Source organism: Sphaerodactylus townsendi, linkage group LG05, assembly GCF_021028975.2.
Source record: "Sphaerodactylus townsendi isolate TG3544 linkage group LG05, MPM_Stown_v2.3, whole genome shotgun sequence".
NCBI classification, from domain to species: Eukaryota; Metazoa; Chordata; class Lepidosauria; order Squamata; family Sphaerodactylidae; genus Sphaerodactylus; species Sphaerodactylus townsendi.
In genome coordinates, this window is record NC_059429.1 from 38,864,138 (window position 1) to 38,878,279 (window position 14,142).

General features: G+C 42.3%; 1 protein-coding gene across 2 annotated transcripts in view; it reads right to left on the reverse strand.

Annotated features, from left to right (window-relative positions):
- The window catches only part of MFSD14A (major facilitator superfamily domain containing 14A), a 30,529-nt gene that overhangs the window by 2,768 nt on the left and 13,619 nt on the right, over positions 1 to 14,142 (reverse strand). For both annotated transcript variants that reach the window (XM_048497587.1, XM_048497586.1), the window contains exons 4-11: positions 12,186 to 12,313; positions 8,484 to 8,598; positions 6,515 to 6,733; positions 5,966 to 6,079; positions 5,126 to 5,197; positions 2,442 to 2,554; positions 1,807 to 1,904; positions 1,029 to 1,192 (exon numbers count right to left, since the gene is read on the reverse strand). In XM_048497587.1, coding sequence (XP_048353544.1) covers positions 1,029 to 1,192; positions 1,807 to 1,904; positions 2,442 to 2,554; positions 5,126 to 5,197; positions 5,966 to 6,079; positions 6,515 to 6,733; positions 8,484 to 8,598; positions 12,186 to 12,313 — 1,023 coding nt within the window. The remainder of the gene's footprint in view (positions 1 to 1,028; positions 1,193 to 1,806; positions 1,905 to 2,441; positions 2,555 to 5,125; positions 5,198 to 5,965; positions 6,080 to 6,514; positions 6,734 to 8,483; positions 8,599 to 12,185; positions 12,314 to 14,142) is intronic.

Here is a 14,142-nt window from a genome sequence, read left to right on the forward strand (position 1 = left end):
TTTAGCTTGAATGGTTTGACTGCTACACAACTTTGTTGACTTTTATGGCTATTAAGAAGTGCTTTTATTATGCATATTTTAACCTGTTAGCTGCCTTGATAGTAAAAGGCATGGAATAAATTCTGCCAATGAATAAATACACCCATGAATGCCTATCTGGACCACAATAGGATGCAGAAGTGACTCTTATAGTTCTATGCCTACTCTCACTATGTGAGACATAGAAGAAGAAGAAGAGTTTGGATTTATACTCCCCTTCCCCTGCTGTAGGAGACTCAAAGGGGCTGACAATCTCCTTTCCCTTCCCTCCACCACAACAAACACCCTTTGAGGTAGGTGGGGCTGAGGGAGCTCAGAAGAACTGTGACTAGCCGAAGGTCACCCAGCTGGCGTGTGTGGGAGTGCACAGGCTAATCTGATTTTCCCAGATACGCCTTCACAGCTCAAGCGGCAGAGCGGGGAATCAAACCCAGTTCCTCCAGATTAGAAAGCACCTGTTCTTAACCACTACGCTACTGCTGCTCCCCAGTATGTTTGCGCCAGGCCTTGAAAGCTTTGGCCATGCTCATGTACTCCAGCATTTGTACAACATACACACTGGGCTTGTTTGTGAATCAGCTTTTACACCACTAGAAGAACACCCTTAACACCACTAAAGCTGCACCAAGCTTTCTATTCACTTAGGCCTAGACAGTGCCTATCAGAGAAAACATTATAGAAACTTTTAAGCCTACATATTTTTAGAATAACTCACTATACCAACTCACACAATTCAGAGAAGTTATGCTGGATCTGCCACCTAATGCACATGTGACAGACACCTGCCACCAAGCATGACTGCCTGCACACCCACAAAAACTGCGGGACATGCTCCTTACTGCAGTACCAGTATGATGCATATCTGCTAAGCACGTGCTTGCTACATTCTTGGCTTCAATTTCTAGATACACACCCAAAGATGTAATGCACAAAGTGATCCTGTTTGCCATAACACGGACAAACCCATCTCCCTGAAACCCAGGCAATACCTGTTGCGAATGGTGATGCACAGCCACATTGTCTGCCAGGTCATTTTGAGCCTCTGGAATTTCATTCAGTTCCACGTGGAAAATGTAGAATATAAAGCCATAAAGTGCTGGTCCCAAACCGTTACAAAGTCCTCTAATTCCTGTTATCATTCCTTGGACAACACCTAAAAAAACAATCAATTTTTGGAAAAGTCATCTTTACAGCCAATCACCAGCTTTTCTACACTGGGGTCATGATAGAAAGACACTTTATGTTCACCACATTTACCTGCCTTGCCCCCTTACATCAGGGGTCCCTTAACATCGATAGGACCCGCCGTTTCTCCCTCTTGGGGAGGGTTTTAAATATGGGGTTTCGCTGGACGCCGTTTTATTGCACTAACCACTGTTTTAAAGTGATTTTAATAATTATATTTTATAATTAGTTGAGCTTCTGTAATTTGTAATTTATTTTATCTGTATTAAGTTCTTGCTCCCTTTGGTTGTATTTGTGGTGAAATTTTTATGTTGTGCACCACCCAGAGCCCCCCGGGGATAGGGCAATATAGAAAACCAAATAATAAAAATAATCTCCCAACAGCCTACAAACTGCCAATAAATATTTTGATTTCTGTTTCCAAAATAATGAACATTTTTGTAAAACATAGTTCTCTGAAGCTCAAGAATGTGCTAGGCTAGTAGAGTTTGTTTTGTCTCCCCACCAAGGTAGCCCTAAGGAGAGAAGCATGTTTGATTTGAGAAATCCATCTTATGGAACATTTCAAATACCGGTACCTACCTTGCTGATCAGCATCTGCTGTCCGTGAAACTAAAGCACTGACAGCTGGGAACGTGATGCTTGACATGGCTGCAACAGCCCCAGCTGCCCACATCATCCTGAAAAGCACAATTGGCGAGAGTTAATCATGTCAAGTTCCCACTCATAACCAGCTCTGATTGTTTCAACAGAATTTTCAGTTAATTTCATGCCCTGAGTTTCTTTAATAGTCCAAGTAGGCATTCATTTTCTCCAAGATATTTTTTTTAAAACGTAGTACAAAATTAAGAAACCCTTTACATCTGGTAAGACTGATTTGATAGCTTTGCCCTAAGCAAATTTCAGAGCGCAAACAATGCAGAAAGCAGCAGCAAAACAGTCTGAACGCATGATTTAAGGACTATGACAGGGAATGAAAGTTCATTATTGTCACAGAATGTGTCCTCAATCATACTTGGGTCTATTAAAGGTCTCGTTAGAAAATGATTGCACAACAAGAATCACTAACTCCAGCCAACACAGAAACTGAAACAGCATAAAGGAGGGCAAAGCATTTGAGCATGTATAATTCACTTAATACTGAGGGATATTTGTTCAAGAAGTAGAGCGCATCTGAAATATTATACTAAAAAAGCAACACACTGAAAAATACTCACCAAGGTTCTGAGCCAAAGCCATACCATGCAAGCTGCAGAATTTGGAATCCCAGTCCCAGAAGAATGGTGTTTTTGTTTCCAATTGACCTCATAAGTAAACTCAGAACTATTGTCTGTGGGGAGGAAAATGTCAGTATTTTAGTTGGCAACACCAATTTGACTACTTTAAGTAACCAGGACACAGACAAATTTAGCAAAAGCAGTTGTCTGCAGAAATGTATGGCTAGTGCTTTATTAACCATGTAAATCTGGTTTTAAGTAACATGTGGGGGGGGGGGGAGATGTGGAACAATCTATTGCAAAAAGTGAGGAAAAAAGGACCACCCTGTTTCATAACGAAGTACTGTCCGCTGATTCAGCTGTAAGTTTAATACTTCCCCCACCTTTCTGGTCTAGCTGAAATGAGCAAAGACATGGGTATTTCTTATTATTATCTTGAACATATTTATGAGGAAGCTAGTCCCACTGAGGCCTGTGTATTATCTTCAAGGATAAATGGGGGGGGGGGGGGGGGGGGTGGCTTGGGTCCTTGGGGTTGTATGATTTTTACTGAATTATTTTATACGTTATTTTAAATACTGTTTTAATGTTCAAATATTTTTTGTTCACCATTTTGGAGACCCCTATTTAGGTAGAAAGGTCTCATAAAGATGTTTTGAATAAATAAATGCTGCAGTCAAAAATTTCCATCTGTGGAGCAAGACTTCCTTGTCTCCCCTCTTATGAGCGTGTATTCAATTAAGCCAAACTCCCCACCCCCACCCCAGTCTCTGGCTATCTAGGTATAGTAAAAAAATATTCCTTTTTTTGGCTTTTCAGTTTCCCATGGCCCATGTAAGGGCACAGGGAATTTTTAAAAAAATTTCCCCCTCCCCAAAAAACCCCAAAATTCCTGAAGGTAATTTGCAAGGCTGGCAATTACACTTTATATTTTAACTCCCCTCCCAAACATTTTACCTTGGCTGGTGGGATTTTTTATTTACAATTTTTCAGGTCTTGGTGTGTGCATGACTCTGTTTAACTTTTTTTGCTGAGCTATTTTTCTTGGGGTTTTGTGGGGGGGGGGGGTTAGTTTCCCTCATCGCTTCTATATTTTGGTTAGAAACCTGTTTTCCTAGTGTAAAATTGGAGAAGACAGGCCAAAAATCCTCCTGAGGTCCAAAAGACTGGTGGTCTTCTCCTGTTTGGTTGTGTGGTTCTTGCCGGGGGAGGGGGGGAGTTTGTGCAGTTTAATTGGTTAGATGCAGTTTTTTGTATTTTTTTTTACTTTCTGAGGGAGGTTCTATTTTTACAGGTTTCTGTGTATAGTTTCTTACCCCTGTTTCAGGGTTTTTTCCTTTGGATTTCTTTCTCCAGGTTTCAGGGTCTGCGGTGATATTTCAATTTTATACATTGAATTAACCTTCCCCTCAATTGTCTGGTGCTTGCTTCTCTGTTGTGTTGAAGTGGACCAAGCCCTTGTTCTCTGTTCTTCCTTTATTTAAAGGGGTGTGGGTTCTGTTCATTTCTGCACGGTTGAGTTGGTGGAGTTATATTGTTGTGCTCCTCCTTGCAGGTTTTATTTTAGCTATTTTCATATAGTAGTTGAGATATTTCAATAGAAGCTAATTTTATTAAGAGTTCTTTAAGAATTGGTTAAGAAACTTTTTTAAAAAGTTTAACCAATTCTTAAAGAACTTTTAATAAAATTAGCTTCTATTGAAATATCTCAACTACCATATGAAAATGGCTAAAACTGAAGTCCTATACTTGCTTCAGTTTCTTCCTAACTAGGCTTGTAGTAGATGTTATGAGAACTGAAAAATTGAAGGGAAACACACACACACACCCCAAAGCAACCCTCCATCACATTTACCGGTATGGTTAATTGGCCTTTTTGACCTTTCTGAAAATTGTTGGGTCTAATATATTTGCATGTGAAAAATACACACACACCCCCAATGATATTTACTCCTACTCCCCACTCTTGCTGTGATCTTAAATGCCTTTCAAAATGCTATTTTTGGTGATCAGGTGACTCCCTTCTCCAAGAAACAGTATAAGGGGGAACTGACAAAACTCTCATTCCTTAGTATTTGTAGATGTTTTCCATTGAATTTAACCTGATTAAAAAAACAAAGGCCCCATTTCTCCTCATAGTGGCTGAGGCATAGTGGTTGATCAAATGTTTTTATTCCAGAATGCAAAAATGTAATCAAACAAAGGCTGGCAGAAACTCTTAAAACTTCATTCTCACATCCTGGGACAGCGTGTTCCACAAGTCAACAACGCACTGTATGAAACGGTACTTTATGCTGTCTGTCTTCAATCGACTGCAAATCTGCTTCATAGGTAACCAGAGTGCTAATATTTTTGCAAAGAGAAAATTACCTGTATCTACTTTCTCGTTATCATGCACAGTTTCAGAGACCTCTGTCATGTTACTCCTCACTTGCCTAAGAAAGCACATCATAGTTACAGGAAACCCTGTAAAAACCTCCCTGTGATATAGCCACAATGGAAGATTTAGCCCTGATTCTTGCCAGTGGCACAAAGCAAACACAAAGCATCTATAAGCTGAATAGCAACAGCAGCTGTTTCCCTTCGTCCCATACATTTTTAGGTACTACTGCAGCCCTCTCTTGCAAGGGTTCTACAGACAGCGCCTCAGCCACATACACATGATTGCTAGTTAAATAACTTACTTGTGCAACAATGGAGAGAATCCCAAGGACTGCTATAAATGCTGCAACACTTTCAGGTGAAAAGCTCATCATCTAGATGAGAAAGATTATTTGGTCATTTCACTTTAAATATATGTGAACATGCTCAACTGTGGTCATCACAAACATGTAACCAAACATTTTAGCTAGCTGACAAAGAGTCCCATAGAAAGAGGGTGGCAAAATTCGCTCTTGGGAGAGGCGCACCATTGCGTTGGTAGATTTGCCCTCCTTGGGGCACTTTCCTTGGTGGAGGGGGGTTCCCTCCAGCATGTGGCCACCGCTCCCACCCCCGGAACACGGTGTCGAACACCACGCAGGCGTCCCAAGGTCCCTGCCATCGGCGTAGCGTAGTAGTTAGCTTCCTCTCATTCTTTGCCAGTGTTATACTAATGGGCCATGCGTTAGACTTAAGCTGCCCCTTTGGGGGCATAAATCCATTGAAATCCATAGAGGTATCTTGGTGGGATGGGGGGGCTCTTTTACTTTCGGAGCTTCTCCACACCACCAGGAAGCCTCTTTGGTTTGGCGCCTGGCTCATGGATGGGGTTGTAAACCAATATTTTCCATTATGAAGACCAGAACAAATTTCTGAAGAACATGCTTGCCCTGAACCCTCACTGTTTCAACAGAAAATTAATTCACTTTTAAAGAACACAAACAATTCTACACAAGTAGGTAATTCCCATCAAATGCACCAGTCTGGGGCACAACAATACAAGGAAAACCACATTAATCCTATCAGCAGCTCCATCTGGCTGGCCATCCCCCAGTTCTGTAAGTTAATTTTTCTACAATCAGAACAGTTAGGCAAATGCTTACTTGTCTGAGGTACAAGAAGAAGCTGGAATACTGGCCTGCCTCAGGGAGGTAGGAAAGAAAGACTGTGATGCAGATTAGCAGCACGATGGAGTCTTGGCCTACTTTCTTTAATGACTAGGGAAAGGGAAAAAAGATGTCTCTCACAGGCTGCATATACAGAACTTCCTCTCTTCATTACTAGGAGAATTTACTTTATTCTATTTTTATTTGATCAGATTTATACTACACTTTTTTCCAGTAAGCCAGGATCAGGGTAGCTTACAACAACCACCAACGATCAGTAAATAGTAAAATATGTGATTAAAACATTATAATTAAAATAAATTCCAATATGTTGGACAAATAATAAAACTGAACAGACAAATAATAGAACTGAAACATAGAAAGTTATATATGCAAAACTTACTTCTTGATATTTAATGTATACTAGCTAATGAGAATCATGGGTATTACCATTTGGCGACAGTTTAAGAAATACTGATATACATGAATGAAAAATCACTTTTTAAGGTTAGGCCAAAGCCTGTATCAAACAATTAAATACAGTACCGCAAATGGGTCTGCCTGTTCCCAAGAAATGGGTGCTCCCCATGATGCAGGCCTCATCTTTTCTGGCAATGATTCAGGTACAGCAACAAGGATAAAACAAATGTCCAACAATGCAATTGCTGTGGCTAGGACCACCACGAGGCTGTCTCCATACACTCGACCGAGGTAGGCACCAATGGCAGGGCTGGTGACTAGGCTTGCGGCAAAAGTCGCTGAAACCTACAAACACAGAAAAGAAAAATATTTTCAGCCAGAAATCCCATCCTTTACTACAGCTGCTAAAAACATTCACAGTTTCAAGGATCAGTTCTTTTATCATAGGAAGGAGGCAATGCTATTGGACACTTCCTACTTCTACAGTACAACTTAGAACATAAAAGCAGTTTTGCTGGATCAGATTGGTGGTCCATCTAGTCCACCATCCTGTTTTACAGAGTTTGCTCTGGAAGGCCAAGAGACAGGGCGGAGGCTGAGGCCCTCCCCTGATGTTGCCTCCTAGCACTAGTATTCAGAGGTTTACTCTTTTGAATGCAGAAGTTCCCAAACTCACTATGGTTCATAGCCATGGAGCAACCTATCCTCCATGAATCTGTCTAACCCCCTTTTTAAGCCACCTGTCACCATGACCATTGTAACATTTACTTTAAGTGAATGCCTCAATTCACTCACTGCATAAAGATATATTTATGTCTTCTGAAGTGAATTCTTTCATGTAACTACTGTCCATCAACTTCACCAGAGGCCCCTGAGTTACAATATTACTGGAGGACTCTGAGTTACAGAGGGGAAAGCACCCTCTGGCCCATTATGCACAAGGTGTTTGGTGCGCAATGGGGCAAATGTCCATCATGGCAAGGTTTCTTGTACGGACATAGTTCCTTGAGCCCGGCTTTCACTTTGCATTCTCTCTGTGGCAAGCGACACCACTTCTAGCACAATTTTTAATCTGCTTCACAGCCAGAATGGGCAGCTTTGCCAGTGAGCACAGCTTTGCCTCAGACATCTTCACTCCACCCACAGCCAGCCTATCTAGTTCCACCCTTTCCACTCCCTCACATTACCGTCCACGGCTTCCCCCTTGTCCCCCCTTCCATGATACTGGCTCCTTCCTGCTTCTCTAAATGCTAATATTGAGATATCAATATCTTGATATAATAACAGAGAGCTGGGTTTTACAAGAAACAGTACAAGAATGGTCTCTTTTTGGCTCAACCACACTTCCTCCCCTCTACTTCCACCCTCCTCGATGATCAGGAGGGCTATTTCAAACTTTATTTCAAACAAGCCTCTATTGTAAAACAAGCCTTCTATCCTGTGGCAGCAGTAGCAGGAGGAAGAGAGAGAGAGAGCAAGAAAGTGGAGGAAGATCAAGCAAACTGTCCCCCTTCTTCAGTAGTTATAGTCCAGGGAATTGTTTTGCCTCATTCATCTGGGTGGGGGGCCATTTTTGGGATGGGTTAGAATATCAATATAACTGCAATTGAAAGGGCTTTGATCAAGTCCTTTATCTTGCAACTATGACTGTGATGAGATCTGTGCCTTTCAGGCCCACTGAGACTTCAACAAGCAGCTATGAGGCAGGCAGAGAACGGCTCCTTGGTTGTAAACAGAGAAATGCGGGGAGACCATACTATAGCCCCACTGCACAGCCAAAAGCCCTGAGGTAAGTGGTCCAAGCATAATGGGCCTCTATCTACTTTTTCCACCCCATGCTTGATTTTTAACAACTGGGGGATGAATTAACATCATCATAAGTTAATATAAGACAGACACTGAGGATTAAAGTCGGAAGGGAGAAGATAGCAATATTCTTTTATCACTCCAAAGTCAGAAAAAGTTGCAAAATATAATTTTAGAATATTGATGTCAATAACAGAAAAATCTCAAATGAGTCATGTGTCCAACAGGAACATTAATTACACAATGGCTATTGTGTTTAAAATGTACAGAGGAATTTAGATAGACATACCAGGCCGTAGGCCATGCTTCTTTCATGTTCTTGGGTTATATCAGCTACATAAGCAAACACTACTGAGAATGTCACAGCAAAGACTCCAGAGACAGAGATAACAGCGAAGTACCACCTAAGAACAAAAGACTCAGGCTCAGGATTAAAAGTATTCAATTAATGAACTGCTTAAGAGTCTACCCAGACTGACCTCTGCCTGTCCAAATAATCTGTCATCTTTAACTTCACATAGGCATCCTTCATTAACATTACTGAGCATGTCACCCCTTCTCTGCAGAGGCAATTAAAGCATAACTATCTCCAAAAATCCTTTGGGAAGTCAGGGGGCAGATTTTGAGATCAAACCATTTAACAGACTTTATGTTGGGATTCGTCCACTTGGTACTCTGAAGCAGCCTTATTTCACAAAATACATCCCGACTGTTCTTCTACGATGTTCTCACTTCCCTATTGTGCCTGCTTCTCATTCTCAAAATGCCATCCACCCTGGGTGTTGGGAAAGACCTTGCTGAGCTAGATGAATCCATGCCTGGTTTTACACAAGACACATCACATCAACCCCGATCTCTCTTTCACATCACCACTGTGTATCTAATATAGATCATGAGTCCAGTAGAAATAGTTTGCTATGGTGCCTAACCCTCGCAACACCAAATATAATCAGCAAGATGCCGGACTTGGATTGGGAGAGCATGTCTTCACATTTATTTATTTTATAGGTTACCCATCCACGCTGGATGGGCTCAAGGCAGCTCACAACAATACAAACTGCAATACTAAAATCAACTACTACACCCCTGGTTCTGGTGGGTTTTTCAGGCTGTGTGGCATTTTGTTCCTAACATTTCGCCTGCATCTGTGGCTGACATCTTCAGAGGTGTATCACAGAGGGAAGTCTGTTACACACTGTGTCCAGAGAGAAGGGAATGTTTGGGGTATATATTGTCCATGTCCCAGGATGGGAACCAATCAGTAAGTGTTTGGGTGGAACTTGTTATGCAAAGATGTGGTTGATAGTATTGTATTGCAGGTGGGGCTTATCAGTCAAGGGAGTGATTCACATTTTCATGCCTGCAGCAGCAGCAGCAGTATTGGTGAATGCAAATCCTGTGTTTGGGTGGAGTCCTTTGTTCATGAACTTAGCATGCCCTTGGAGTTTGCTTTTGGTGTTTTTAAGTACTGGTAGCCAAGCTTTGTTAATTCTCAGAGTCTCTTCTTTCCTGTTGAAGTTGTCTTGGTGTTTGTGAATTTCAATGGCCTCCCTGTGCAGTTTGACAAAGTAACCTTCTGAATTGTCCAGAATTTCAGTGTTTTCAAATAAATTGTTATGTCCTGTTTTGTTTAAGACATGTTTTGCAACTGCAGATTTTTCAGGATGGTTAAGCCAACAGTGTCTTTCGTGCTCCTTAATAAGAGTCTGAATGCTGCGTTTTGTGGTTCCTATGTAGATCTTTCCACAGCTGAAGGGCAAGCAATTTCCAGCCGCTGGTGTGGGAGGGGGCCTTATTGGCGCCGGCCCCCTCGGTCCGCAGCCTGGGGGTCCACCTGGATTAGTCTCTTCAATGGAGACCCAGGTGGCCCATATAACCCGGGTTGCGTTTTTCTATCTTCGACAGGCCCGGCGGCTGGTTCCCTTCCTCTCCCACACAGACCTGGCCACGGTGATCCATGCAACGGTCACTTCCAGGCTGGACTATTGTAACTCGCTCTACGCGGGCCTACCCTTGCGGTTGATCCGGAGGTTACAACTGGTCCAAAATGCGGCGGCCCGTTTGCTCACGGGGGGGCTCCTCCCGTGACCATATTCAACCAATACTGCGTCGTCTGCATTGGCTCCCGGTTGAATTCCGGATCATCTTCAAGGTATGGGTACTTACCTTTAAGGCCTTATGCGGCCTGGGACCCTCCTACCTTCGGGACCGCATTACCCCATACGTCCCTACTGAACGCAGAGGCCAATTTGCTGGTAGTCCCTGGCCCCTCAATGACGCGGCTGGCCTCCATGCGGGCCAGGACTTTTACAGCCCTGGCCCCTGCCTGGTGGAACACTCTTCCTCCAGCTGTCCGGGCCCTGTGGGATCTTGGTGAGTTCCGCAGGGCCTGCAAGACGGAGTTGTTCCGCCGGGCTTTCGGAGTGTCCAGCCGCTGATAAGAGTGCCCCTTTCACCCTCCTGTTTTTCGGGCCATTACCACCTATGGGCCCCACTCTTTTTCTCCCCTTCTGGGAGTATCTAGTAGGAATTGTTGCGGGCATTGTTGTTATTATCTGCTGCATTTTAACTTAACTTATTTAAAATCTATATGTAATTATAATTTTTTGTTGTTCACCGCCCAGAGCCCTTCGGGGGTTGGGCGGTATATAAGTTTAAAAAAAAATTGCCTCCTCCAGAAATGAGGGGGTCTCTCTTATCCTTTGCTGAGCGTAGCATCTGCTGTATTTTCCTGGTAGGTTTGAAGATGGTTTGTAGGTTATGTTTCTTCATCAGTTTTTCTATTTGATCAGTGATTCCCTTGATGTATGGTAGAAATATTTTTCCTGTGGTGGACTGTTTCTCCTGGACACAGTGTGTAACAGACTTCCCTCTGTGATACACCTCAGAAGATGCCAGCCACAGATGCAGGCAAAACGTTAGGAACAAGATCCACCAGACCACGGCCACACAGCCTGGAAAACCCACCTCAACCAGTTTAATCTGGCCGTGAAAGCCTTTGACAATATTACATCCCTGTTCAGCCACAAAAGCTTACAGGCCTTAAGTAACCCACCATCTTTTCAATCTAACCTCACAATCACAATTGTGTAGTTTAAATGAAGTGGAACAACCTGAACTCTTCAGAGAAAGGGTGGGATATAAATGCAACAAACAAAACAGAACAAAAACAGAATTAAGACCTCACACCCAAACAAGTGTGTTTGGCAAATCTAAAGGTACATCTAAAACAACCATTTTTTAAACTGCGAGTAGCTTCCCTGCAAAGCCAAAATGAGTATGGAACGCAATTATAGCCAAACAAGCTTTTAACAGTCTAGCATGCCAAACACAGTTTGACCGAAAAATAATTATAAGCATGCAGTCCTGTTTTATAGTTTAGTAATAGCAGCTTTGAGCTGTCTGTGAATTCATAATTTTAGAGAATTCCAAACTTTACCAGGGACAACCCTTGTTTCCTTAGTCCCTGATGGAGGGAATATTTAAGGGAGGAAACAGACCTAAACATAATAGAGTCAGCCTGTCTAAACAGGCATTGGCTTTAGAGATGATATTACATATACGAAGCCCCATAGCACCATATATTGCTTATTTGATGCCTGTATTGCATAAAAGTTGCAAGAGGAGAGGCAGCAGAATCCCACAAGCCAGGTCTGTATTGTAACAAGCTTACAGATGCATCAAGTGGACAAACAAAACAAAACAAAAAACATTGAAAAAGCCCTGAGAGCATTGCCTTGTTAGCTCTCAACATTGTCAGGCAGCAAAACAAGGAGGGAGGCCAAGAACACAGTCTTCTGTGCCACATACAATGCATTCATTGGTAGGTGGCCTGGAACTCTGCCAACAGGCCTAATCAAAGCCCACACAAAAACAGCTGAAACTGATCAAAGAGGAGCCTGACATTTAAGGCCAGACTTCTGGGGTAAACCTAGCTCTATGGCACTAACACAATCTATACACAAAAGCAAACTTTGAAATGGCCACTGACCATGGGCTGATCTTCATTAGTGGAATTGGTGCACAAGTAAAAAATACTGTTAGCAGCAGGAAGGACTTTCGGCCCCAAACATCAGACAGGGCCCCAATCAAGGGAGCGCTCAGGAAAGACAACAAACCCTGTGAAGAAAACCAAAAGCATTTTAAATTAAGGAAAACAAACAGAAGGTGGGAGGCTGTAAGATATTGGGATAGATTTTGAAGATCTGCTACACAAATGGCAGCACTCTGCACCCCAGCATAAGGAACCTTACAAGAGGCACTTCTGCCTTACACTAGGGAAGGAACTGTAATTGGAAGATCTGTAGGATCCAACTCAGAACTTATTTATCTGCTTTTAAACCAAGAGACAGTTTGTCACTTCTTTGAGGTAATCGGCACGAAGATGAGCGTAGTCATCATACATTGCTTGCTATTCCTGCCAGCAAAATAGCTTTTCCAAAAAGAGAAAGTGTGCCATACAGGTGGTAGGGTAGCGTCTTTGCTGTTTAAAGCTGCAAACTGCAATTCCATGAAACTCTTTCCAGCTTGGACTGAGTTGCTGCCTCTAGGCTGTAAAGCAGGCTGGCTAGACCAAGTAAGAACTGCTTCTAGGCAACCAGACAGGAACATTTATGCAAAGCAAACAAGCAATTGTCCTAAAAATGAAACATCAGCATGCTCATATGAATTAGCCATGTCATGTGTGAACAGTCAGGCTAGTAATTTTTGCAGACTGATTTGCAAGGCAGTGGTAGACACAGTCAGGGCCTCAGAGCAACCTGCACATGAGCCATTAAACAGGCCGAGGTCACATATCTGTGGAGATCTTTCTGATCTGAAAGACAGATATTTCTCAGACTGGAAAGAATACTGCAGTGGTCTTCTGGCTCCCGCACCTTTCTCTGAAGGACGAGGGGATGAATGTGAGATGAATACAACAACTCTCTGGGGAGCCAACACCATTGTAAAGACGTTGTAGTAACAAGAGAGTCTTTTGGTTCAGAAATCCAGCATCCAGAAGTCTAGGATAGAACCCCTCTCTTTAACTTCTGTACAGATATTCTGAATGTGTGTAACAGCATATGGTCATAACGGCTCCACTTGCAAACTGCAGTGATGTACCCAGAAACTTTTACCCCTCCAGCAAGAACTATGCTCCAAGTTCAAGACATAAGCACTCAGGAATGTTTCCTCCTCCAGCTTTTGTTCTCATAGGTTCAAAAAAATTGCACAATGAAATAACTGACCACTGAACAGTCAAATGTAACTCAGTAGTCCAAAGGATGGCTATTTGCGATCAGATATTGGCTGAAAATACACTTCAATTCTAATGAAGACAATCTTATTTCATTCCTACTCAAGAACATAAATTCTGCAAACAGGTCTAAGCCCATCTACAGCAAAATAGCCAAAATTGGAATTGCACTGGATACCCTGCAATTGTGTGACGACAAATACATCTATCAAACAATCAAACAAAGATGAATAGACCAAGACAGACACCTATTACATCCTCACAAGCCAAAAATATGTTCGTCAGGAATATTTGGAATAACTCCTTCTACGGACTCAAGCACAAAATATCTGACTACATTAAACAATCCGATACACCACAGAACTTTTTCTCTAGCAAGATTGAACATCTTTCCCTCTGCAGTCTTTCTAGTGAGATTTTTCACAAACCCATACTCGGCTCGTCTGTGTATTTGTGATCTTAATGAACCAGATATGCTCATTCATATTATTCTTCGATGTCCTTTACATGAAGAAGCCTGAACACTTGTCCTTGGACAATTGCTTGATGATCAGAAAGATCTTTCAGACAAGGACTGTGTGAAGCTTTTGTTGGCAGATAAGAATGAAGCTATCACATCTACGATGGCTCATTTACTATCTATAATAATGGTTGACAGATCTCACTACATCTACCATAACAGCAAGCCAAAGACATAAGTTTTTCCCTTGCC